The sequence below is a fragment of the Mucor velutinosus genome, assembly GCF_035048745.1.
Source record: "Mucor velutinosus strain NIH1002 chromosome Unknown tig00000093, whole genome shotgun sequence".
Lineage (NCBI taxonomy): Eukaryota > Fungi > Mucoromycota > Mucoromycetes > Mucorales > Mucoraceae > Mucor > Mucor velutinosus.
This window is the reverse complement of record NW_027041907.1, coordinates 2,372,246-2,396,075: the sequence shown is the minus strand read 5'-3', so window position 1 is coordinate 2,396,075 and position 23,830 is coordinate 2,372,246. Positions and strand designations below refer to the sequence as shown.

The 23,830-nt window shown below is 41.8% G+C and overlaps 8 protein-coding genes across 8 annotated transcripts; 4 read left to right on the top strand and 4 right to left on the bottom strand.

Annotated features, from left to right (window-relative positions):
• Nucleotides 1-10: 10 nt before the first annotated feature.
• ATC70_002538 (uncharacterized protein) lies at nt 11-3,759 on the bottom strand (the record flags this gene model as incomplete). The annotated part of the gene is made up of 9 exons (XM_064821911.1): nt 11-499; nt 558-1,034; nt 1,089-1,208; nt 1,262-1,321; nt 1,374-1,842; nt 1,899-2,666; nt 2,731-2,913; nt 2,968-3,346; nt 3,402-3,759. The coding sequence occupies 9 exons, from the start codon at nt 3,757-3,759 to the stop codon at nt 11-13; spliced, it is 3,303 nt and encodes a 1,100-aa protein (XP_064681597.1).
• A 399-nt stretch (nt 3,760-4,158) lies between these two features.
• ATC70_002537 (uncharacterized protein) lies at nt 4,159-5,100 on the bottom strand (the record flags this gene model as incomplete). Its single annotated transcript, XM_064821910.1, has 4 exons — nt 4,159-4,345; nt 4,395-4,573; nt 4,631-4,966; nt 5,017-5,100. 4 exons carry the CDS (start codon nt 5,098-5,100, stop codon nt 4,159-4,161), a joined length of 786 nt encoding a protein of 261 aa, XP_064681596.1.
• Nucleotides 5,101-5,453: 353 nt separating this feature from the next.
• ATC70_002536 (uncharacterized protein) lies at nt 5,454-5,671 on the bottom strand (the record flags this gene model as incomplete). The annotated part of the gene is made up of 2 exons (XM_064821909.1): nt 5,454-5,590; nt 5,650-5,671. The coding sequence occupies 2 exons, from the start codon at nt 5,669-5,671 to the stop codon at nt 5,454-5,456; spliced, it is 159 nt and encodes a 52-aa protein (XP_064681595.1).
• A 2,390-nt stretch (nt 5,672-8,061) lies between these two features.
• ATC70_002535 (uncharacterized protein) lies at nt 8,062-9,869 on the top strand (the record flags this gene model as incomplete). The annotated part of the gene is made up of 7 exons (XM_064821908.1): nt 8,062-8,395; nt 8,449-8,504; nt 8,562-8,675; nt 8,728-9,094; nt 9,149-9,244; nt 9,302-9,352; nt 9,409-9,869. The coding sequence occupies 7 exons, from the start codon at nt 8,062-8,064 to the stop codon at nt 9,867-9,869; spliced, it is 1,479 nt and encodes a 492-aa protein (XP_064681594.1).
• A 311-nt stretch (nt 9,870-10,180) lies between these two features.
• On the top strand, nt 10,181-13,623 carry CYT2 (Cytochrome c1 heme lyase; the record flags this gene model as incomplete). Its single annotated transcript, XM_064821907.1, has 17 exons — nt 10,181-10,378; nt 10,434-10,693; nt 10,755-10,790; nt 10,845-10,915; nt 10,977-10,991; nt 11,040-11,515; nt 11,572-11,593; nt 11,648-11,745; nt 11,795-11,822; nt 11,876-12,093; nt 12,237-12,393; nt 12,441-12,648; nt 12,711-12,750; nt 12,808-13,107; nt 13,166-13,244; nt 13,305-13,375; nt 13,429-13,623. 17 exons carry the CDS (start codon nt 10,181-10,183, stop codon nt 13,621-13,623), a joined length of 2,472 nt encoding a protein of 823 aa, XP_064681593.1.
• Nucleotides 13,624-13,660: 37 nt separating this feature from the next.
• Nucleotides 13,661-17,061, bottom strand: ATC70_002533 (uncharacterized protein; the record flags this gene model as incomplete). Its single annotated transcript, XM_064821906.1, has 4 exons — nt 13,661-14,210; nt 14,264-15,614; nt 15,692-16,382; nt 16,438-17,061. 4 exons carry the CDS (start codon nt 17,059-17,061, stop codon nt 13,661-13,663), a joined length of 3,216 nt encoding a protein of 1,071 aa, XP_064681592.1.
• A 1,118-nt stretch (nt 17,062-18,179) lies between these two features.
• Nucleotides 18,180-19,834, top strand: ATC70_002532 (uncharacterized protein; the record flags this gene model as incomplete). Its single annotated transcript, XM_064821905.1, has 7 exons — nt 18,180-18,350; nt 18,410-18,431; nt 18,500-18,708; nt 18,766-18,859; nt 18,921-19,040; nt 19,094-19,201; nt 19,263-19,834. The coding sequence occupies 7 exons, from the start codon at nt 18,180-18,182 to the stop codon at nt 19,832-19,834; spliced, it is 1,296 nt and encodes a 431-aa protein (XP_064681591.1).
• Nucleotides 19,835-20,105: 271 nt separating this feature from the next.
• Nucleotides 20,106-23,294, top strand: PHO85_1 (negative regulator of the PHO system; the record flags this gene model as incomplete). The annotated part of the gene is made up of 5 exons (XM_064821904.1): nt 20,106-20,812; nt 20,872-21,047; nt 21,102-21,323; nt 21,376-21,831; nt 21,889-23,294. The coding sequence occupies 5 exons, from the start codon at nt 20,106-20,108 to the stop codon at nt 23,292-23,294; spliced, it is 2,967 nt and encodes a 988-aa protein (XP_064681590.1).
• Between the last annotated feature and the right edge of the window lie 536 nt (nt 23,295-23,830).

The following is a 23,830-nucleotide window of genomic DNA, read 5'->3' as shown; positions in this document are numbered from 1 at the left end:
TGAATAAGCATTAATCAGAATCCTCGTATTCAGAAGCTGGATCATTACCCTCAGATTCTTCGTCTTCGTCTTCGTCTTCTTCTTCGTCCTCGTCCTCGTCCTCGTCCTCTGATTCTTTTATTTTACTAATACGACGTCGCACGACTTGAGGCTGTCTTCGTGATGGTGGTGGTGGACTGTCTTCATCCTCATCCTCATCCTCATCCTCTGCATCTTGATCTTCCTTTTCATTACCATCATCGTCTGATAATTCAATTTGATGATCAAAATTACTTCCTAATACCGAGGATCCATTATCAGAGTCTTGATCTTCATCCTCTTTCTCCCCCTGTTCTGCATTCTCATGCTCAATTTGCTTTTCATTGCTGGCATCATCTTTGTCTTGTTGAGCAGTTTCCTTGTCGTTTTCTTGTTCTTCCTCGAAATCAACAATAGAGTCAATGGTCTCCACAATCTTGTTCAATGCCTTTCGAGCGGGCTGTAATTTCAATGGCTTTTCCTGCAAAACCACCTAGCGTGAGCATCACATTTGAATTCTAGCTGCAATCCTCATTTACCTCATTGATTTTGATGATTTGTTTCTTGATTTCAATCAAATCAAGCTTGTCCGCCTCATTCAGGTATAATCGTGTTACAAATGTTAACATGGCTTTTCGCAATAACCCTTCCTCTTCAATATAGATGATGGTCAATGCCTTCAGAGCCAGCTTTCCAGGTTCAGTGAAATCCTGTTCTTCTGGTGAGGCACGAATGTTGGCTTGTGTTTTGGTCAACTTTCTGGGATCGTTCCAATCGGCCAGCATTTCAGCAATCTGCTTTGGATTTGTCATGTTTTCATCTTTTTCCAAGTCTGCGAAAATGTTACAAAGCTCTTCCAATGCAGCAATGGTGATACCGGATAATGATTTTTGATGTTCCAAGCTGGAGAAACAGTAAGCAGGGAAAAAATAGGCCAAGCATTGGTGAATCATGTTGCTGTGTTCGTCCATGTCAGTCTTGGGGAAAAAGTAGAGTAGCACCATTAAACGCAGTAACTAAGCAAGTGGTGTTAATACAGTGTGCGTGGCAGCGCAATTGCTAAGCTATACCTCATCGTCTGTATAGCGGTTAAACAACATGAGTTTACAAAGACTTTGTGTTGTAAGTGATTGAATTTCGGTATTGTCATGATCCAAGCCAAATTCAAATACGTTTCGAATATCGAGTGTCTAATACAAGATGGTTTAGCTATCATCCAACAAACAGCAGCTCAATTACCTACATTAGACAAGTGTTCACTCATTGCATCGATACCATACATCAAAAGCATATCACCTAAAGTCTATCTGGTGTTTGAGTACTACGGTACAACTACGATACATTAGACAGCTTACTCTGACAGCAATCTTGACCAGCACCTCGTGTCCATTTCTGATACAATTGATGAACAAGCCAACATTATGCTGAGCTAAGCCTTTATCCAGCGTACAACACAAACCGAGACAATGCAAGCCCTCCTGACGAAGCAGTGAATCACCATCCTGCACTGCTGGCACGACCAAATCATTCAAAAGACCATACAAAATGGAGTTGTCGGTCAAGGGTTCGTAACTGTTTTCCAGCATACGCCTACAGATGCTGAGGCAACGCAGCTTGGCCACGAGTTTATCCAGGTCTGGATTGGGCACATCTTGGCTGTTGGCGACTTCTTCAGTGTGGGTAGTGCTCTTGGGTGCTTCAGCCACAGACGAACTACTGCTGTTGTCGTCTAATTTGGCTCTCTTTGTTGCTACATCGTCTTCCATGTCAAGGTACGGTATAGATGCTTCTTCTTGGATATCCGAAATGATTTCAATGATGGATCTATCCATAACAGGACCTTAGCATTGGTACGACACATCGAACCAAGGTACACTTACCTTGTGAAGTCGCGTTCATCGATGGAAATTCGTCTAAACACCTTCAGTATCCTCTCCAGATGACTGTCCACCACCTCGTAGGCCCTCAATATGTCTCTCAGGAGGTTAAACATTTTTCTTCGGCCCACCTCATCTGCATAGTCCAAGCAAAGTGCAATATCCAGCATTTGAACCACAATATACTCATAATTGAATGCATTGTCTTCTGTGTTGTTGTATTGCTGGTATAAGTTGTAGTAGTTTTCTAGGTTCATGGCATGTACAGTAACCGAGGGCAGGAGCTTGTCCAGTCGCTCATCCTCTTCATTTTCGTTTTGCAAGTACTCAATCATCAATCTTGCCAATAGCGCACTTTCGCCTGATAAATTGGTCCAAAATTCATCGTCAAACACACTCTCGTTAAACACATCCGATCGAATCTTGAAGAATTCTTTGAACAGTTTCTCTATTAATTCTGACATTTGTGGTTTGGTGGCTTCTAATCGCTCCAAGAATTCAATCAGATTGCGTCCAGCATGCTTGATCCAGTTCTCAGCAAACATCTTGGTAGCTGCTTTCCTCACGAGGTCGCTGCGATCGTTTAATCCCCATTTCAACACCTGCTGTCTCTCTTCAAAGCTGAGCAATCGAAAGTCTTCCAAGTTGCTTAATGTTTTGAGATAAACAACTCGACGGTTAGTGTCATCTGGATCTCGAATGCTCTTGACGACATAGGGGATGGCGTCCGATGTGACATCAATGTTGAACAAGATCAATCGTCGCACTTCGCTGTAAAGTTTCCTCTATGCATTAGCACATGCTGACTCCTCATCCACATACAGATACCACTTACGAGCTTGGATCATGTCGAACACTCCACATTAATTTTTCATGAATCGTCTGTCCATCCAGAGGGTCGATTTCTGTATCGCTTTGCAAACGGCATAAGGCTGTTACTGCTTGTGCTCGAACACTAGCTTCTCTGTCAATATGGCCCTCGAATAAATGTCTCTTTAGCTCTTGATACAAGTCCTCGCTACAACACGCACGTGTTAATACGAATGCATCATACGGCATGTTGGGTTCTTACTCTAACTCTCCCATAGAACTGATGCAAAGGGCAATGATATGACAGCATCTGACACGAACACTCGCCCTGGCATCAGAGAATCCTTGAAACAAGTATTTTAGCAATCGCTCGACAAATCTTGACGTGATGGTCTCATAGGATTGGTCTTCATGATCGTCTTCTTCATCATCCTGATCTTCTTCAGTAATGGAATCCTTCTTCGCTTGAGCTGTCTTTGCTTCAGCTTCCTGATTCGCCTTATCGTCTTGCATTTCAACATCTGCATCGTTCTTTTGGCTCGCTTTTGTTGTCGATTCAGTGGATGCTGATGGCTGTGTCGGTGTCGTTGTGTTTAACAATCCTCTTCGCTTCTTTCTTGCCTTGGATTTGGCCTCCTCATCTAGAGCAAGTCATCAGTACACTATGCTTTACAGTAGCACACTTCTCAAACACACCTTTTGTCTGGATATACTGCAAAAATACAGCAATAAATCTCTGCACGCGATCAGCAGTGGGCTCCTTTCTTTTGGCTTTAATCACGATATTCACCATTTTGAATATCAATTTCAAGAAGTCTGCTTCTGCTTCATAATCGATGCTCTCTGGCTCGCCCACCCTCCTTGGTGAATTGTAACAGCAGCCAATTTGAACGTCTCGTAGTTTGATGGATTCTGCTCGCAGCACTGCGTCTGGCTGTTGCGCTGTCATGAAGATCTCGACGACATTCTCTTTCATGTTGTCCAATGCTGCTTTTTTATCATAGGTTGATTGTTCCAATAGGTTGGGATCCACAGGCGCTTTTCTTTTGACCATTTTATTGTTGTCGTTATATGTATTGTAGTTGAATTAAGGAACAAAAAGCACAACCGTCAAATCCGAGCGAGGCGCGCTCTTTCATGTTGTTTGTGTTGAGGCGTCACACATCCGATAAAATGGAATACGCGCCTGTCAGACAAATGGCGTTTGATCTACCTCACAATGTCTCTTCATGTGCCGTTAAGTGACAGAAATCAAACTAAGCGACATGTCCACGCTATGGACCGTGTGCTGCTCTTGATACAAGAGGGGCTTCAGTTGGACCGATATCAAGGCAAGGCATTGCAAATGGGATGCTTACCAATGCACCCGCCGCTGTCTTTCACTTTGTATTTTCAGGCAGTGTTCATCAGAGCAATCAATGCCAAATTGAATAAGTTAATGGTATTTTATTGTCTAAAACATGACATCGTCATCGTCCTCTATTAATTCCCTCTTCCTCCGTGTCCATTCCATCAGCATTTCGTCCTCCCATTCTTCCTTCTCGACTTGATGACTGAGATACCTATTCGCCTGCAGTTGATCTGGTACTTGACCCCATTTTAGCCTTCCCCAATCTCTCTCCCATGTGTTTATCACGGATCTGAAAACGGAATGAATATCAGGGTTGAATCTAAATGTACCTATCTTACTCGTCATGTAGCCATAAGCCACTCTGTTTCTGTAGTTGTAGCACTGAATATTTCTCTTCCAACAAGGCAGCTTTCTGTATGATCAGTTCAATATCCATGTCTTGCGGGATCCGTGTAATCAGTGAATGCACTAGGTCCTTCTCAGCCTTCAATATCTCATTTCTACGTAATAATGTAATCTAGCGATGCAACAAATTAGACTAAAATCCATGCATCCACACAAACAAAACACTTACAGCACTCGCTATATACACGGGCATGATGGCTTGACTAGAGATAAACAAATCAAAGAGCCGCACTACCTTTTCATATGCTTCAAAATCATGGCTGAACCAAGTCAAAATCCAGCTCAACGCATAATAAGGCATGATGTTGGCCTTTTCCAAAAATAACGAGAGTTCAGCATCTTCGTACTCTATCAACGAACTCATCAGCCGTAGTTGTTTCGACACTGGATCAAATGAATCCAACATGGCGTCTCGGATAAAGAACAAGGCGACGTTTTCTGCAGCTGGTATAGCGGCCTTTTTACCGAGAACGAGCAAGAAGCAAGTGCAAATGTCATGGAATCCCTACATTGCTTTGTAAGCATATAGCCCGAGAGTTGCTCAGACAGCTTTACCTGGTAGTACTTTAACGCTGGGTTCCTCCACAAAATCTCAACAATCATACAATGGAGTTCTTGCTGTTTATGCGCTTTCAACATTGGAGTGATATCTTTATGTGAGTTCTGTTTGGTTAGTTGGTTATATTTCCGAATAATAGGATCCCCAAATTCAAAATTTATAGTGGGCTAACCTTGTGGATAGTAGTACAGTGATCTTTCAACATCTTTGGTAATTTGCACTGGATCAGCTAGATCCTTTTCTATGTAAAATTCCAATTGAAGGTTATATACATCTTTTCTGGCTTTGATAGAATAAACACTCCATACCACTTCCTCTTTCTGCCAGATAATTGCCATGCTGCGTGTGCAGTAATACCGGCCTAAATCAAGTTTATGAGTCGATGAAACAGTCGAGGCTCCGAGTATATGTACGTCTATCTATGTTACCAACCCTACCACACATATTGTCTCAGCTTATCATCTACGAAGCCTTCAGGACGTTTTGCTAATCTCTTGAGCTCATCGAAATCGTCTTTAGCCATCGCTTCCAAGATGTCTTGCGTTTGTTGAGCTCGGCGCATACTTCTTGCTACACAATTAGAGCGGTTGATATCAGTGCTTTTTACATTGAATGGATAATTGACCTACCAACCGACATCTTTACTCCCATTTTTTCGCCATGCATAGAAGAAAAAATAATCTTGAAAGAGATAGAGGGAAATTAATGAAGAAGGAAGAGAGGAAAACAAATGATAATGCGATGAACGAATCCTCCAAAAAGGAAGGTTCAATGATTGGATGACTCAAGTCACGTTGCTTGCTCTGTGTTATGGTTAAGCTTTCAAGGAGCTGTTCATCAGCAGTAGGTGATCAAGAAATGGCTGTTTATTGCTTGAGTAATGCAATTTATAGCACGTATTGATGACTGCAACGAGCTAATGAGAAGGCACATCCATCGACATGTAAGCCTTTCTTTGAAAAAAAGGGGTGTACCTTTGATACAACCGTGCATTATTAGGCACCTGATAGCCTGGCCAATGCTACTTCTTCCTTTGTCATTGATCTATAATAAAAACAAGGACGTCTCATAAATATAAGCATTATATTTCATGATTAGAATTTTATGCTCTACTGATTCCCTCTACCAACGCGTGCTATTGCAACTGATTCTACCTTCTGGAACATCCTTGTGATGGAACCAATACAATATTCCAATTCTGAAGTATAAATGTAACATTTGGTACCTTTAAAAGACATTCTATGTCGCTTATATGCCAACAAGGTCATCTGTAAATCTTAGATACTGTTTTTTTTTTATCAAAGCAATAAGGTGATAATGCACGCTCCTTCAAGATAAACAACTGCAAATTATCAAACTGAGCATTAGAAAACACGTCGATGAGTGAGCAGCCTTCAAATGCATCCACCACTGCAAAAATGATGTTTTGTATCGCTCATATCTCGTCAACCAAGCATGATATTGGCTTAAAAACAAGTGCTATCGTGTTCTACGACATGGCTTTAAGTTATGAATCACTCATTAGCAATTTTTTGGGGAACGAGTGGATCATCGATTTTTGGCCATTGTTGCCTTGTAGTAGCAAGGGAAAAATTGGATGATTTCAAATAAGGGGGGTTTTCACCTCAAAAATGAGATTTTCTACTATAATGTTACTAAGCTCAAAACAACCGTAGAAACACAAAGAATCATGTAAAAGCATCTTTGAGCCAATTTATGATGGGTTTTTTTAGGCTTTTCCTCCAAAAACGTGTTTTCCATTTTTGAGAAATTGCTCCTCACAGAGTAGATGAATTGCTTCAAAAGTGGTACCATTGGATTCCTCCCTCTTTTGCGCATCTATAAGTTTAGAGAAACACCTCTGGATTATGTAATAAACTTTTGTGTAATCTCTTCTGAAAGGTTTTGGGATGTCCAAATCCAGGGTCGAGAAGAGAAGTAGACGAGCAGTTATTTTAGTCTCCGCTATGGTGCTTTTTGCAATGCTTCCACCATGTAGCCATTGTTTGTCTCTGTATCTATCTCGATGAACTTGTTCTTGTTACTCAAGCCAAAATCACCTTCTTTGCTGAAATATTGGGCTGGGGTTGCCTCATAAAGAACTTGCATGATCACACTCGCTTAAGTACCTACCGTAGAGATCAAAGACAAGTCCTGTTGACGATAACCTTCTCAAGATGAAAGCCCCATGGATGATGAATATGGCTTGCATCTGCCAAAATCCAACTCTTTCAAAGCAGAAAAGCATAATGCCAGCAATTGGGATCGCTTGCAAACATTTAAAATATACCACCAAATTTCATCTTTTTCACGCTAGAATCGTGTGATGGCGTTGTGGATTGATTCATGGCCAAGGCTCAGTTTTTTTACGGCATCACCCATGTATACTCCAGTGTGCAAAGTTTAATAGAGATGAAGACAGTAGTTGTACAGGAAATCACAAAGATTCTGAGAGAATTCTTCACCTAGATGATTGATTTCCCTTAGTAGCGCATTTCTCTTTGGCAGATGGCGACGCAACTTCTGAGCGCTTTTTGGATCACATTCATTGACACGGATCGAGTAGTGGCCTTTCTTTCCCAGAATCTCCAGATACTCCAATTGTGGGCAGAAATAGACCATTGCGGTATAATCACCGAAGCTTCCTAAGGATTTTCAGTAGTAGCTCGTGTGGTAGATTGGATTTGGGTATTGAAAAGAGCAATAACCTCTATGATGAGGTTTTACATTTATACTTTGGAGAGATAGAAATGCTGCTGATGGCAATTGGTGTTTCAAACCAAAAACTTCTTTAACTGCACGTATGATGTGAGCACTCTCTCGAAACATTGGAGTTGGAATCCAGCTTAGCATCCTTTGAATTGCGTTGCATAGTGTATTGCATCTTGAGGAGACATTGATCAAGCAGAGGCACTTGATCCCCATACTCACTAATGCGCTGAGAGTAAACATCTTTAAAGTCACCTTTAAATTTGGCTTGAACACAACATGATCATCTCTTTTTCTTTTTTCCTCTTTCTACAACACTTCGACTCAATAACATGGACGTGTTGCCCAACCAAAGACAAGCACCGTCTTCATCAAAATCATCATTAGGCGCAGGTGTGAATCGCGATCAACAAGTAGAAAAACTGCTAAAAGAAGTAAAGCAGCTCAAGCAAAAAGTGGATATACTGGACAAGGAAAACATTGCACTCAAGAAAAGCATTTATGACTTATCAGCTAGATATGCAGCATCGATTTCTCAAGGAGGTCTCAGTTACAGACCTGGGCCTTTTGTTATAGACAATGAAGTGTCAACTACAGGAAAAGCACAGGAGATGATAACCAAGGCTGTGCAAGAAGCAAGTGGTGATATGGAGCCCTTTCAATCAGGTGTGTTGAGGTGAAGAGGTCAGTGTGAACAGTGGGCTAATGCGTACATGTAGTATATCCTCATGACTCCCGTGATGGAAAACCATTTCAGATGCGTTATGAGCTCAAGGTAAGATAATAGTGCCGTAACAGAAGCAGTTTGACTGAGATGTGAATAAACGTTAAGGGCCATACAGGAGCTGTATACACAGTTGAATTTTCACCCAGTGGAGCTTTACTGGCATCTGGTTCATTTGATAAGACTGTTCGTATATGGGATACAGCATCAGCTCAGAAGGAGGTAAACCCCCAATGACAGATAACAATACACGCATGCTAATTATCTTTGATAGACTCTCTGTTTGAAAGCGCACACACTCAACTTGTCAGACTTGGCATGGACACCGGACTCCAGCATGTTACTTTCAGGTGCCTATGACGAAACATGTAAAACATGGGATGTAGAGAGTGGCAAATTATCCAGCAGTTACGATGCAGAAGGCCTTGTACAATGTGTTGGTTGGGATTTTGTAGATTCAAACATATTTTATTACGGTACGTCGAGAAAGGTGCTTGCTATGGTTGATATCAGGTCAGAGGGAAATGCTTCTGTCATAAGAAACGACGCCATGATCAATACATTGTATGCTTCGAGAGATGGTATTCATGTCATCACGGGCGATGCTCAGGGCATGCTTAAAGTGTGGGATGTTCGATCAAGTAAGTAGTATCGCAGTGACACAAGCAGAAATGACTGATACAATGACTTGCTAGAGCAATGTATATCCTCCAAATTGAACGATCCATCAAAAATGCCTATTACGCACATCTCCATTGGTCGACGAAGCACAGATGCATCCAGAAGAGCGAGTAGGTGGATCAAGGGATATTTGAAGCGATGATGACTAATGCCCATTCCACTGCTAGTTGATGATTACGATGAGCCTAGATACATGGCATTGAACAGCTATGATAACTGTAAGTCTTGACAAGGCATGTTTGGTGTGATAGGTACTAACCACGTATGCTCACAGTGCTACGGGTCTATGATCGTGGCATGGATCCTCCTAAATCCGAACTTCGACTGGTGCATTCATTAAAGGGTTTCAAAAACAAGAACTGGCCCATCAAATCCTCCTTTTATTGTGGCAGTGGCTACAATTCATCCATCTTGACGAAGCCGTCCATCACCAATGATGCGTACGGAGATGTTGATCTAACACCCAACCCAGGCGATTATCTGTTTGATACTCAAGAACTCAAAGAAGAAAAGAGTGTGCTACTGGCTACTGGTAGTGCTGATCCATACGCCTATCTGTACAATGTAGGCGAAGACAGCGCGGAACTCATGCAGCGTCTTGAGGGTCACACAGATCGAGTGTATGCTGTCAATTTCCATCCTACTGAACCGATACTGGCTAGTTGCTCTGCTGATTTCACTGTCAAAGTATGGGGACCCAGCTTAAACAGAGGCAAAAAGAAGACCATCAACTAAAATATCATCCGCAAAACGACCAATTCCATCCCAAACACACACACCTGTATATAAGAAAAATATATCAAAATAAATTCATTTAATGATGCAATGTAGAATACATATTTAAATCCTTTTTTTTTTTTCTTCTTTTCTCCAACAAAACAATGTACCCTCCATTTCCACCATACACAGCAAATCCTTTTAGACCAGCTTTATCTACAATAATATCTGATGCGGCAGAAAGAGACAGGTCAGTCATCGTTTCTACTCAACAAACTGCAAAGCGAGGTACCATTGGTAGCATGAACGACAGCATCAGTCTACAAAATATGTTGAGAAGACCCCAGTCTGGATACACCAGCAACAGACCAGGCACAGCCACCACATCTTACAGAAGACCTACCACCACAGGCACAAATAGCAGGCCACCAAAGCGAATTATGGCTATTGCAGAGGGTCGTGGTGTAGCTGCTGAAGTGGGCATTTGTGTATTTGATATCAATAGCTGCGAAGTCGAGCTTTCTCAAGTAAGTGAGTCTCTCATGCATGCGCTCATATCTCATATACATGCTGTGCATATAGATGGCAGACTCACTATCGTTTTCAAGAACCTTGCAGTCCGTCAATCTATATGAACCTCAAAAGATAGTGATGCCGCTTCATGCAGAGACAAGTGCATTGAGTGAAAACAAGTTAAGTGCGTTATTGCAGCAGCATTACTCACATATCCCAATCACCACTTTGCCGAAAAAATACTTCAACGATGAAAAGGGGAAGCAGCATATTGTTGATTTCTCTATGCAAGAAGATGTGGCAGGTCTTTTGTGTGGTGTATCAACAAAGTATCTGAGAGGGCACATTATGCTTGGGTTTAGTACGTATACTGATTGCGCTGTGTCATAGGCATTTCTGCTTGGCTGCTCTCGCTAGTGCTTTTCAGTGAGTCTTGAATGAAAGGGTGCGAGTTTTTGTCGTTGATATTGGCTGCAATAGACATGTCTTTGAGACCGAGGGATGCTCCTTTGCCAACCATACCATCAAATTCACGTATAAAGGAGCAGAAGGTAAGCATTTTAACGGATCAGCAGTAAAACAATGGATTAACCTCATTCAAATATGGATCAGGCACAATGCTTATAGGTATGCTGTATCAAAGCACTAACAGCAACGTACTGACCCTATCTCTAGACACAATCACTGCAAAAAACTTGGAACTAGTACACAACACGGCTCACACTCATTCAAAACGAAATACATTGCTAGGCATATTGGACTACACACTCACTCCCATGGGCAAACGACTTCTTCGCACCAACATTTTACAGCCTCCTTGCAGCCTGCAGATCACCGACGATCGTTTAGACACTCTTGAAGAGCTGTGTCAAAATGAAGAATGCATTTACAACATTCAATCCAGCTTGAAGCAGCTTGTGGACATTGATTCTATTATTTCTTTTATTGTCAAGGTTCCAGTAACACATCCTCAACACAACTCTGTCTTTACTGTGCAGTACTCTGAACAGAAGATCAACCATATTGTGCATTTGAAACAGGTCACTAAATCTATCAAAGCAATTGCTCAGAGTTTGCCTGAACATGTCAAGAATCCACTGTCTCGAGACCAACAAGCACCACCGTGTAAACTCTTGCATACAATCTACAATGTAAGTGACACGTGTTTCATATACAGCATAGCTGAGGCTCACGCTCTCTGCTGCAGGTCCTGTCAAATCGAGTATTTGGTATAGTAATGACACCTTGAGATGACACAGTAAAGCTTATAGCGGCTTGATTAGATGAACTTGAAGCAGCTATCAACGGCATCATCAATGAGGATATTGGGGTTGAAAAGAGCAGTTTAGGCATTCGCAACCAGAAATGCTACGCTGTAAAGGTAGGGTGTAATAGCTATGCCCTTGAGCCATACTCATTCTCTTACCTAGTCAGGAGTCAATGGATTGCTAGATGTTGGTAAGTCAATATCCATCTTTAGGATTGACTTACGTATTGACCAAGAAACACAGCTCGCCAGACTTACAAGGAGACCACAGAGGATATTTATAACTTGATCACCACCTATGCCGAGACTTACAAGCTTAAAATCAAATTAGACTACACTGTTTCACGAGGGTACGGTATCTCTATGCCCACAAGTCAACTCACTGGCGATGCCCAATTGCCAGATGTGTTCATCAATGTAATTCAAAAGAAAAAGACGCTACAATTCACTACTCTAGAGCTGGTACATCTCCTGTTTACAGACTAGAATGGCCAAGGTGTACTCATTCGATTTGTAGCTTCAAAAAAATAACAGACTGAATGAATCAATGAATGAAGTCTTTCTCATGTCTGAAAAGTAAGCACTGTATATTGTCCATCTCATAGACCTCCTTAAACCTCACACCCACGGCAAGAACTGTAACACAGCTACTTCAAGTATTCAGAGATCACATCAACGCCTTGTACAAATCATCAGAAGCGATTGCACTGCTAGACTTTCTCACTTCACTAGCGTCTTACAAATTGAACTCGATTAATCTCGGTAAGTTGGCTGCATATCCAATATCATGTATGCTCATTTATGTATAGTGCGCCCTGAATTCTCAAACACGTTAGCCATCAAATCAGGTCGACATCCCATATTGGAATGTATTCTACTAATTCCAGTTGTTCCCAACGATACATTCGCTTCATTATCTAGTAGCTTCCAATTTATCACAGGTCCAAACATGAGTGGAAAATCAACCTATCTCAAACAAGTTGCATTGTTGGCTATCATGGCGCAAATCGGATCCTTGTTAGTAATATTTAGTGTGTCTTGCGTGCACCTTTTTAATTCTCATAACGAAATTGTGATAGTGTACCAGCTGATTATGCTTCATTTCGGTTATGTGATCAGGTAAAATGGCACAACATCATAGTATCGCTTTGCTTGCCTGCTCATATAATCAACTAGATGCTCTCCAGATTGGCAAATGAAAATACGTTTTCAGATATCGGTACTTCCTCCTTCATGTCTGAAATGAGAGAAATAGCGTATCTGCTTCAACATGTTACCAGTAATAGTATTGTGCTTGTGGATGAACTGGGAAGAGGAACATCACCAGAAGATGCATTGGGCATTAGTGGGGCTGTCTGTGAAGATTTAGCGCGCACAAGAGCCTTTTGTTTCTTTGCCACTCATTTGCATGAGTTGACATGCACTTTAGATATCTATTCTAATGTTGTTAATTTGCAATTCAAAGTGAACGTTACGGTATGACATGCATTTACAGTGGTATTTCCGTCAGTGTGCTTACCTTGCTAATGGGTAGAAAACCAATGAAAAAGACTGTACAGTGGATTATCAGTACAAGATTGAAGATGGAAGACTGGCGACCGAGAATCACTATGGTATATCCTATTGAATATGATGTTGTTGTGCGCAGACAGACTTTTGACACTATTCTATAGGATTGCAGACTGCTCAGATTCTAGGTTTACCTACAGAAGTATTGAACTGTGCCTACAAGATTGTCACTGATGTATGTATATAATCGAGCAAACAGACAACGGTTACTGACTACGCTATATGCAGCTGGGAGGAAACAGACGCAACCTAACGCTCAGACAAACCAACGAACAACACAATCTGACAAGAGAACGAAAATTACTTTGGTTTGCAGACAAAATATTGCAACTTGGTCAAGCCTCCACTGCCTCCAACACTGAACAATTGCGAAGCGAGCTTGAAAGCCTTCAAGATAGTATGCGTAGAGAAACATTTTATTAACATACGAATGAAGAAATAGGGGGAAATATGATATAATTTACAAATAAAGAGATGCAGCAAAGATAATGTCTCTGTGAATTCTATTGATACCTTCAGAAAACTTGTTTTCCAATTCAGAGTTACCAATACTCTTGGCTGCTGCACACATTTGTCGTAACAATTCTTCTAAACGTCTAAACACACGGATCAGTGAGCCTTCATAGACTTCAGTCATTTTACAGATTTGCGAGAATTTGGCGCCTTGACACCAAGCAAACACCACATCCATGAGCTCAGGCTTGAATTTCTCGAGATAGGCTTGTTCTTCAATGTTCATTTTGCATTCATTCGACACCTTGACAATACGTTTTGCAGTTTCTTGCATCAAACGCAAAGGTGCAGAGAGTTCTTCTTGAAGTTTGGCTTTCGCATCGACCTTTTCATCAAATACAAAGCAACTCAATAAGGCAACGGCTTGATCCACTGTTAAATCATTAAAGACACCTTGGAAGATCATTTCTGTCAACAGTAACTCATCACCCGTACTGATTTCACATGCAACACGGCCCTTCATTTCAACGACATCAGCAGAGGTAGTAAAGGCGAGTCTATTCAAGTGATGTTAGCATAAAGCCCAACTCTGTTTCTATTCACTAGTTACCTTCTCATCACTCGCTTTCTGTTCTTTAGTTCTTCTAATTGCACAATGGATTGTGCGTCTGTCACCTTTCTTTTCAGTGCCTTAATTTTGTTGATCAAATTCACCTTGGCCATGTATTTATCGTAAATGACAGGAAGTTGGTCTGATTTCGATAAGGGATGTGCCAACAAGGTCTTTTCCAAGATAACAATCTTTTCTACCAGCTTCTTGAAAGCAGGATCTTTGATACCCATGTTGGTCACTGGGTCTAGTAGAGGGATGTTGTCAGGGAAACGCTTCTTGATTTCGAGAATGGACTTGTATACAGCGTTGAGGGAGTCTCTGTTGTTGAGCTTCTTGGGAAGATTGAGACGGATATGACTCATGCATTCAATGGCGTTCAGGCTAACGGGAACAGCCATCAAAGTACCTTCGCGCTCCTTGGGTGCAGGCTTGATACCAACTGTATGACCAGCAGCATCTTTGGAGGCAGAACTGTCGTTGGAGCAGTACAACAGCACATCCAAGATGTATTCAGGAGCAGCTTCAGGGTCCTTCTTTCCCCTGTGCTTGACTTGGTTGCAGGAGACTACAACACCCCATCCGAAATCCTTGCTGTCGTATTTGATGTGAGCCAATCGACCTGGTTGCAAGAAGGGAAGAGCGTAGGTGGGATGGTTCATCACATCACGCACATCTTGAGTGTATGTGTCGATTTGCTTGCGAATCTCGTAATAAGCGGCAATTTCCTCTTCATTCTCCACGACCATGTCCTTCTTTTCTTGTTCCAGTTGCGCCAATTCCTTTTCATATTGAGGGATGTTTGAGTCGTTTTGAAAAGTAAAGAAACACTTTTCCAACATGTATTCAGGGCTGACGCCTTCCACACGCAGCAAGTTCAAGATCATGTTGTAACTCAAATGGAAAGCAGAGTTCATGCGATCGGATTCACCCTTGACCATGCCCTTTGCTACTGCGGGCTCCATCTTTTCATCAATCATCATGATAACAACACCACGCTCATCAAGACCACGACGACCAGCACGGCCAGACATTTGGATGTATTCGCCAGACGAGACCCAACGCATCTCCTTACCGTCAAATTTGCGGACACTGGTAAAGACAACTGTCTTGGCAGGCATGTTGAGACCAATAGAGAAAGTCTCGGTAGCAAACAACACCTTGAGCAAGCCTTCTTGGAAAAGCACCTCAATGGTTTCCTTCATGATGGGCAAAAGGCCACCGTGATGGACACCGATACCACGACGGAGGAGGGGTAGCAGCTGCTGAATTTGAGCCAGTTGACGATCATCTTCGTTCAAGGAAGAAATAGCATTGGTGAACACCTGAGAGACCATATCACGTTCGCTCTCTGTTCGCGCAAGGTAAATACGTTAGACAGACCATGCAACCAAACACACACACACACACACACACGCACACACTTACCATCATTGAAATCCAACTTGGACATTTGCAGTGCATTAGACTCGCACTCTCTCTTGGAAAAACTAAACACAATGACTGGATGGTAGTTCTTCATCATGACCATCTTGATGATTCTATAGATATCGGAAGGTCCATCGTTCTTTCCACCCTTGTTGGTATGTCCCTTCTTCTTTCCTCTTGCATGTGTGCCACTTGGGTCATCACCTTTAGCATCGTTCAATGCAGCAATGGATCGTTGGAAATTGTCCTCTCTGAATCGACTTTTTTCATCCACGACTAAATGAATGCCATCTCCACCAGCGGGGAAAAGGTAGTGTTGCAATGGTGTAGGACGGAAATCAGTGTACACAATATGACAGGGCTGTTCATGGATTTTGCAAATCCATTCCGCAAATTCCATGGCGTTGGGAATAGTAGCAGATAAAAAGACAAAACGTACAGCATCTGGCAGCAGGATAATGGATTCTTCCCAAACAACACCACGCTCGGAATCTCTCATATAATGGATTTCATCATACACTACCCAAGCGACTTCTCGAATGATCTCGGAACCACGATACAACATGGATCTCAGAATCTCGGTTGTCATGACCAAACAGGATGCTTGAGGGTTGATGGTAACATCACCTGTCATCAAACCTACATCGCCGAATTCCTCTGTAAATTCACGGTACTTTTGGTTGGACAAGGCCTGTAGGAACCGCTGGTAAGTATATGTTGAATCATGTCTGCATTGCCCTATTTACCTTGATGGGAGAGGTGTAGATCACACGTTGCTTGTTCTTCAAACACTGCGCAATAGCATATTCAGCAACCACAGTCTTACCAGCAGAAGTATGGGCAGCCACCAAGACGGATTCGTTACGTTCAATACTGGATACAGCGACTCTTTGGAAAGGATCCAGCGTGAAGGGATACACACGAGCAGGATCAGCGGGTGACTTGTGTTGAGAGATGGGGACATAGGGATAGTTTGGTGGCACGGCCACTTGATGTCTGACAGCATGACTCAAGACAAGTTTCTCGCCTTCTTCAGTGGCAGGCGTGCCTTGGAGACCGGCAATGTTGGCCACGGCTCTCGAAGTTTCTTCCTCGAAGCTATCAGCCACAACAGGTGTCACTTGCTTGGCTACATCCTCTTTGAATTGCTCGATTTCCTTGGAGTGAACATCAATCTTTTGCTTTTTAATCTCGTTCTCCAAGTCTGCGGATGGTGCACGTTTGACTGGTGTAATTAACTCTTCGTCGTCAGTGTGATCGACCTCCTCCTCCTCCACATCTTCTACGCCATCCATAGCATCGTCAAATGTGTCTTGAGCAGCAGCTTCACCACTAAAGACATTGAAGAGATCTGCGTCGTCTTGGAACATGGTCTTCTTGTTCTTGTTGGTGAAAGAATTGACATGAATTCAGTTTGGTAAAGCAAAATTTTAATGCTCTTGGATAGACTACCGGTCACGAGTGGTCACAATGAATGAAGGCTCTGATGGATCCAGTTGCATGATTTGATCCATCATGACATGCCTCATCATTAGCTACACTCTGTTACATGTTTGCTTGAGAAGTTTGTGGTTCAAAATCATGTTTATGGTTGGAATTTAACATTAGAAATGACGGCATTGAAAGGCTATTCAATTACGCTGATACTAGCATCATCATGTAATCCAAGACATTCACTACTCAACATTGCATTTTCGATGATTGCTTTCTCTTGTATCAACATCTTGCAAACAATCCTGCAGTGAGGTTTAGCGTGAATTTTTGTAAAAGTTCATGAGCTTAGAAACATGTGCGAGCATGTTTAATAGCAGTAATGATGCTCTTCCTGGATTGATCTCAGTTTTAGTTGGGCATTTGCATTCATCCTATGGTTAACATTTAGTATCGCCGTAACAAATAGGATACACTCTTTCAGCAGGTTAACAGCACAAGGCTCCTTGCTCAATGATTAGACTTCTCTTGATTGAATCCTGTTGCATAAGAACTTGCCACTTGTTATGTCAATGAAGAATTGCAAACCAAAAAAAAAAAAAAAAAAAAAAAAAAAAAAAAAAAAAAAAAAAACGCTGCATGGTTTGCATTAGTGCCTAGTGTACGCATCAAGAAAAAGAGTACAAGCATTCGCTTAGCATATACAGTATAGGGTCGCAATAGGGGAGAGAAAAGGGCCGGGTGGAGACGATAGGGAGAAGAATATTGATCTACATAAACGATGGCAAATTCATCTTATTGTATACAGTGTGCCTCCTATCAAGAAAATGCTTAAATTACGTCTTGCACAGGTACATTTGCTTTAAATGCTGTTCTCCTGACAAGATTTAGGCTTTTTTTTTGTTCCCTACAGGCTTAGAGCTACAATTGTCCTCTTGGAATCAAATTCATATTTGAATGGTCAATTGATGGTATCGAACGTTTCTTTCTTCGTTGTTCCTATAAACCACATTTGGATACATCATTTAGCTTGTTGCTGTACCGTACACCTTTCTCTATGATCAACAAGACCAACTATAAAGCATGGATCACTGCGCTAGCCATGGCACCATCCATTCAAGCAGCTGTTACTTTTCCATCATTCCCCACTATCCAAGACCAAATCTTCAACTTCCCAAAATACGATTTACATCCACCTCGAATTCCGCTAAAATACATTAGAGGCGTGGTAGGTTATGTAAATGTAAATTGAGACAAGTTAAATCTAAAATTGGACCCAATATACAGCCTACATTGCCGTTCTCGATTGGTGAGAATTTTAAAGGGATTTATCTCATGCTCTATTGTTGTAACCTCTTTCTCTCTCTTCTCTTACAGGTACGCCAAGTCAGGAGTTTGTTGGCATCTTTGATACAGCGTCTCCAGTTACCTGGGTCATGTCTGATCAATGTACATCCAGTGCTTGTTCAGTAGAACCAGATAGTGAAAAGTTCCATGCCTACCAATCTTCTACAAACTACAAATTTCCTCTTCGAGCCGATCTTTCCTATCTGGATGGCACACATGTCCAACTCAAACCAGAGCTGGTAAGTTTCGGCTAAATTTGTCTAAATCAACATTACTGATGGCTTGTGCAACTTTAGGATGTCATGCAATTTGCCAATATACCCTTTCCTCCTCATTTAATGGCTGAAGCCTATCAAGTAGATTATCCCAAGGGATATCTGCCTCCTGCTAGTAATGTATACTATTTCATGCTATTATATCACAGACATCTAACATGTTCTGATCTATACAGATGCGCGTTTGGGTATGGGTGATTTTGGAAGTATCGATTGGACAAAGACAAGGTTCAACTTGGATGCAGCGGAAGTCCCATCAACATTAGCTCCTGGTTTCTTGAGATCAAGAAGAGCAGGTAAATGCATGTTGTGCACAATTTTAACACAGCATCTCATTGCGTATATACAGCTGGAGATGACCGATACTCTACAGGTGCTGCCAACACGGGATCCAGTAATTTTCGCAAGAGGGGCCCATTTCTAGATGCCATTCTGGATTCTTTCTTTTGGGTATTAGGTAAGCACATTTTGATGGATAGAGAATTGCAGCAGTCGGCCTGATACAATGCATGCCCTAGGTATTGATGACTCAATGTACACTGGCCCTATTTATCAGCTACCATTGGCCCCTGTTTCTGGTCTTTCATCTCCATTTTGGAAGATCCCTATTAAAGGATTCAGATTTCATTACGTAAATGCATCTACAAGCAAGCCAGATCAGCAATTTCCGTTCCAAAAGGGGGCTTATGGCAAGGTCTATTCCAGTAGTCCTGTATTGACAGTGCCCAAAGCTACAGCAGATGCCATGAACAGAGCCATTGGTGCCGTTTATAATGAGGCCCTGAACTTATACACCATTTCATGCTCTGCATACACTACTGCACCATCGCTGGTATTCCAATTCGGGGCAGGTATTGATGCTGAAATACCTCCACAGCAGTACATTTACAAACTGGAAGAGGATAGACCCAATAGTGGCGTCAGCAGTGATAGCTGTTATTCTGCTATCTCTGGCGGAACAGACGATATCAATGTGTTTTTGGGTGGCCCCTTCTTTAGGTCGTTTTATTTGGTTTATCAGTTCAGTGGACAAAGCGTGGGTATGGCTGAGAGTATTGCTCATGTTGGAAAAGTATATCTTCGCGTATAAAATCAATACAAATAAAGCTTATTTCAGAATGTATACATACACTTGCATCATATGTATAAAGATGCTTTATTTATGAAATGTCAAATAAACCGGATCGATTAATATTTGGATTTATTGTAAGAAAAAGATAAACACACAGGAGCCTTGACCTCCTTTTTTACATGTCGATCTTGAGCACTTGCATAGAGTTTTACGCCTTTTTCATCAACTAGTTTTTGTCTCCTCAATTCGCCCTCTTTTTATCTTTACATCAATTAAACACCTAGAGCTAATGGACTCTCAGCAATCGCCTAAATGGATATCCAACAACGAAAACCCCAACACAGCCATCAGTAAAGGTGTCTCCATCGTGGAAGGCGCACGTTCTGTCGCCATCAACAATACTATCTATGTATACGGCTTTAGCAAACCCACAGCAGCTTCTTTCAACAAAAATATCACTAGCAATGTGTGGTCTATTGCCTCAAACGAGGTAGTCTCCAATACACCCCTGACTTCCTTGGCTGTCAGTAACGTGTCATCTAATACAACGAATCATAGCACCAGTGACCTACAGCCATATCTACCATATGCGCAAGGTGTAGCTTCTAACAGATCAGATGAAGTGATTGTATTCGCACTGTCAGTCCAAGAGCAATTGAGTATGGAGCCATGGATTCGAACCAGCAGCAGCCTACGCGGCAATGCAACTGATGAAGCATCCAATGCGATTCCGTTCTCTGTATTCAAATTTGACTTGATAAAGAGGGGTCATTGGACAGAGATAGCATCGTCATCGACAGTTGCTCCAGTGTATAGAAAAGAACACTCTATAACATCGTCGTCAAGTAAGGATACAGTGTATCTGTTCGGTGGTGTGAACAGCACGCATTCGCAACAGGATTTCTGGACATATTCTTTACTCGACTTTCAATGGAAAAAGCTTGATATTCCGAGCACCATCAAGCCGCGTTGTGGACATACTGTAAGCATGTTAAGGTAACAAGTTACTTTAATTTGTCGTAATTAATCCAGTATTGACACTGTTGCTTCTCTAGTGACGGAAGAATGGTGTTCATAGGTGGCTATTATTGCACAAAAATGCCACAATTGCAGTTATTTGACATGACAGATGTCGTCGTTTTTGATACAACATTATCAACCTGGGAGAGACCACCAGAGATCAAGGGAATTGCACCCAGACCCAGGCTATTCCATAGTGCGATAGCGGCAGGTACGCAATTACACGTCTGTAATGGCTGCAAAATCATTCTAACACTGGATTTAGGGCCTAACAATGACATATTTATATGCGGTGGTCAAGATAATGTTCAGGCGCCCTATCACACGTACATTGGCAGTCAAAGAGACCAACTAGCTGACATGACAGCCATCCTGGATACCAATGCATGGACATGGAGGGTGCCAACATTCTCTATATTTCAACCATTACCGCAATCACATGCATCTATATCAATCATTAATGACACCAAAATAGTATTTGGATTTGGTAGGCTAATCAAATAGAATTTAACGCCTTGTATTCACTCAAATGCAATCAGGAATCAATTATCAAACAATCTATGATAATTTCCACGTATTTGACATGTCAAAACAAATTTGGGAACCACCCACTGCAGTCAGAGGGTTAGGAGAAAGAACCATTGTCAATTCCATCTTCAACAAAAACGGTGTTATTTCCAATGCTGTGTTGTGGATTAGTCTCGGCTGTCTACTATCGACAATAGTTGTCTCATATATGATTGCCATCTGGACCTTTGGATTGAAGCGCTTCCATATGAAGGTGTATACCGCCTACAAAGCTGTCAAAAAAGAGATTTGGAAACCAAGAGTGGGAGAACCTGGATGGGCAGAGTCATCTCGATTGCTACTGAAAACGCTGTTCCTGATGCTTTTTGTATACCTGATATTCACCTTGTCCACTCAAGTCCTGAATAGTCCAATTATTGATCAGCTGTCGTATGAATCAAACGATCAAATGTTGATCGATGTTCCAGGTAAGCACCCCCAAATGGAGCGCGCACAACAATCAACCTCATTGACACAAATCATAGATGTCAAGTTTTGCTTTGAGCACTGGGAGGAGACAAACGACCCTATTATCCAATGTACGACTGATTTTGGAGCGCAATGCTCCAATTTCTTTTATCAACTACCAAAGAAAACCAACGCAGAGGGAACAAACAGTGTTTGTTCTCTGTTTAGAGCTCCCACCACATTCAAACTGGGCCAAACGTCAAAGCGCTCTCTGGATAGTAGTGGCTCCTTTCTCAAATTTGATTACTACAGTGCCAATGGCAAGAACAGTACGTTGGTTTCCAGCAAGGAGCAGCAAGTCAACGTAGAGCTGTACAACAAGCTACATGACCCCAGCCTGGAGTTATATAGATCCACTCTGAACCAAGCAATATCAAACCTAACGTCTCTGGCATTTGAATGGAATAGCAACGAGGAAGAAAGCATGTATCGCTCTGAATCAGATCTGGCAGGACAAGCCGACAAAAACGCCTATCGACTCAGTACACGGTTAATGAGCACCATCAGTTTTGAATTGATCAAGCGAATTTCTTTGGAATCAAGCATATGGAATTACATTGGCATTGCCCCATCAATCAGTACGCGCTACGAAATTGACACAATGACAGCATCAGAATCGTTTCCTTTGGAATACAACCCACTATCCAGCTCTGTTCAGCCATTTGGATCACTGCACGTGTTTCCAGCCAATTATCAAACCAAAGTATTACGCGAACAGAAGGCATTCGCATTCATCAATGCGATTGGCATCTTTGGTGGTTTATTTGGGCTACTGTTTAGCTTACAAACGTGCTTATTTGGCTATCGACCCAGGTCGCCATGGGGATACATGCATCGCTGGTCTTTTGGACAGTTTAGATCATCGCTCATGAATGGCCTTCACGCCAACTTTTTTCCCTCTACCATGAAAGCATTCACCAATCATCGATATCTCTCTCTTGAGCATCCATCATCCTCCGTGCAGCCTTTGCAACAGCACGTGAGTGATTATTCTATCGCATCGTCAACGCTTTCGAGCCAGCATCACCAGTCCAACTACTTTCATCCAGCAAACGCCATGCCATCTACCTCAAAGCATGGGCTTCACCCTTTGACTATACCGACAGCAGAAGCAAAGAGCAATGCCAACTGCTTGCTGTCGCCATCACCCATCATCAACTTTTCAGAGATGAAAGGCAAACGAGGAAGTGAGCTTCGAATGACACTTATTGAGGAGAGAATTTACACTTTGGAACGCTTGTTTCAAGCATACTATATTGATGATGAAATATTCAGATCCCTAGATCGCGCGTTGCAAGCAGATAGAAGAAGAGCAGATGCCATGTCTTCTTCCTCCTCATCGTCGTCGGTTGGTGATAGCAGTCAAAACTCAACTAAAGTAGCTTTGGAAAAGAGGCGGTTTAATAGAAAGGAGGATGTTTAAAGATAATGAGACGAATGACCAATACGTCGAGATAGCACTGTTAAACTGTAAATAATGCAAACCTTTATATATAACATGGATGCTCTATTTAAATAACAATCAAGCATTTATCTACTGGTACTCAATCAGAAAGGCGGATGCTATAGATCGAAAGTGCCATAATCGGAATCTAAAATATCGATTCTCAACTGATCTTATGAACCCTGAATTTTGACATCTCAAAACCTTTCAGAAGAGATTACACAAAAGTTTATTACATAATCCAGAGGTGTTTCTCTAAACTTATAGATGCGCAAAAGAGGGAGGAATCCAATGGTACAACTTTTGAAGCAATTCATCTACTCTGTGAGGAGCAATTTCTTAAAAATGGAAAACACGTTTTTGGAGGAAAAGTCTAAAAAACCCATCATAAATTGGCTCAAAGATGCTTTTACATGATTCTTTGTGTTTCTACGGTTGTTTTGAGCTTAGTAACATTATAGTAGAAAATCTCTTTTTTGAGGTGAAAACCCCCCTTATTTGAAATCATCCAATTT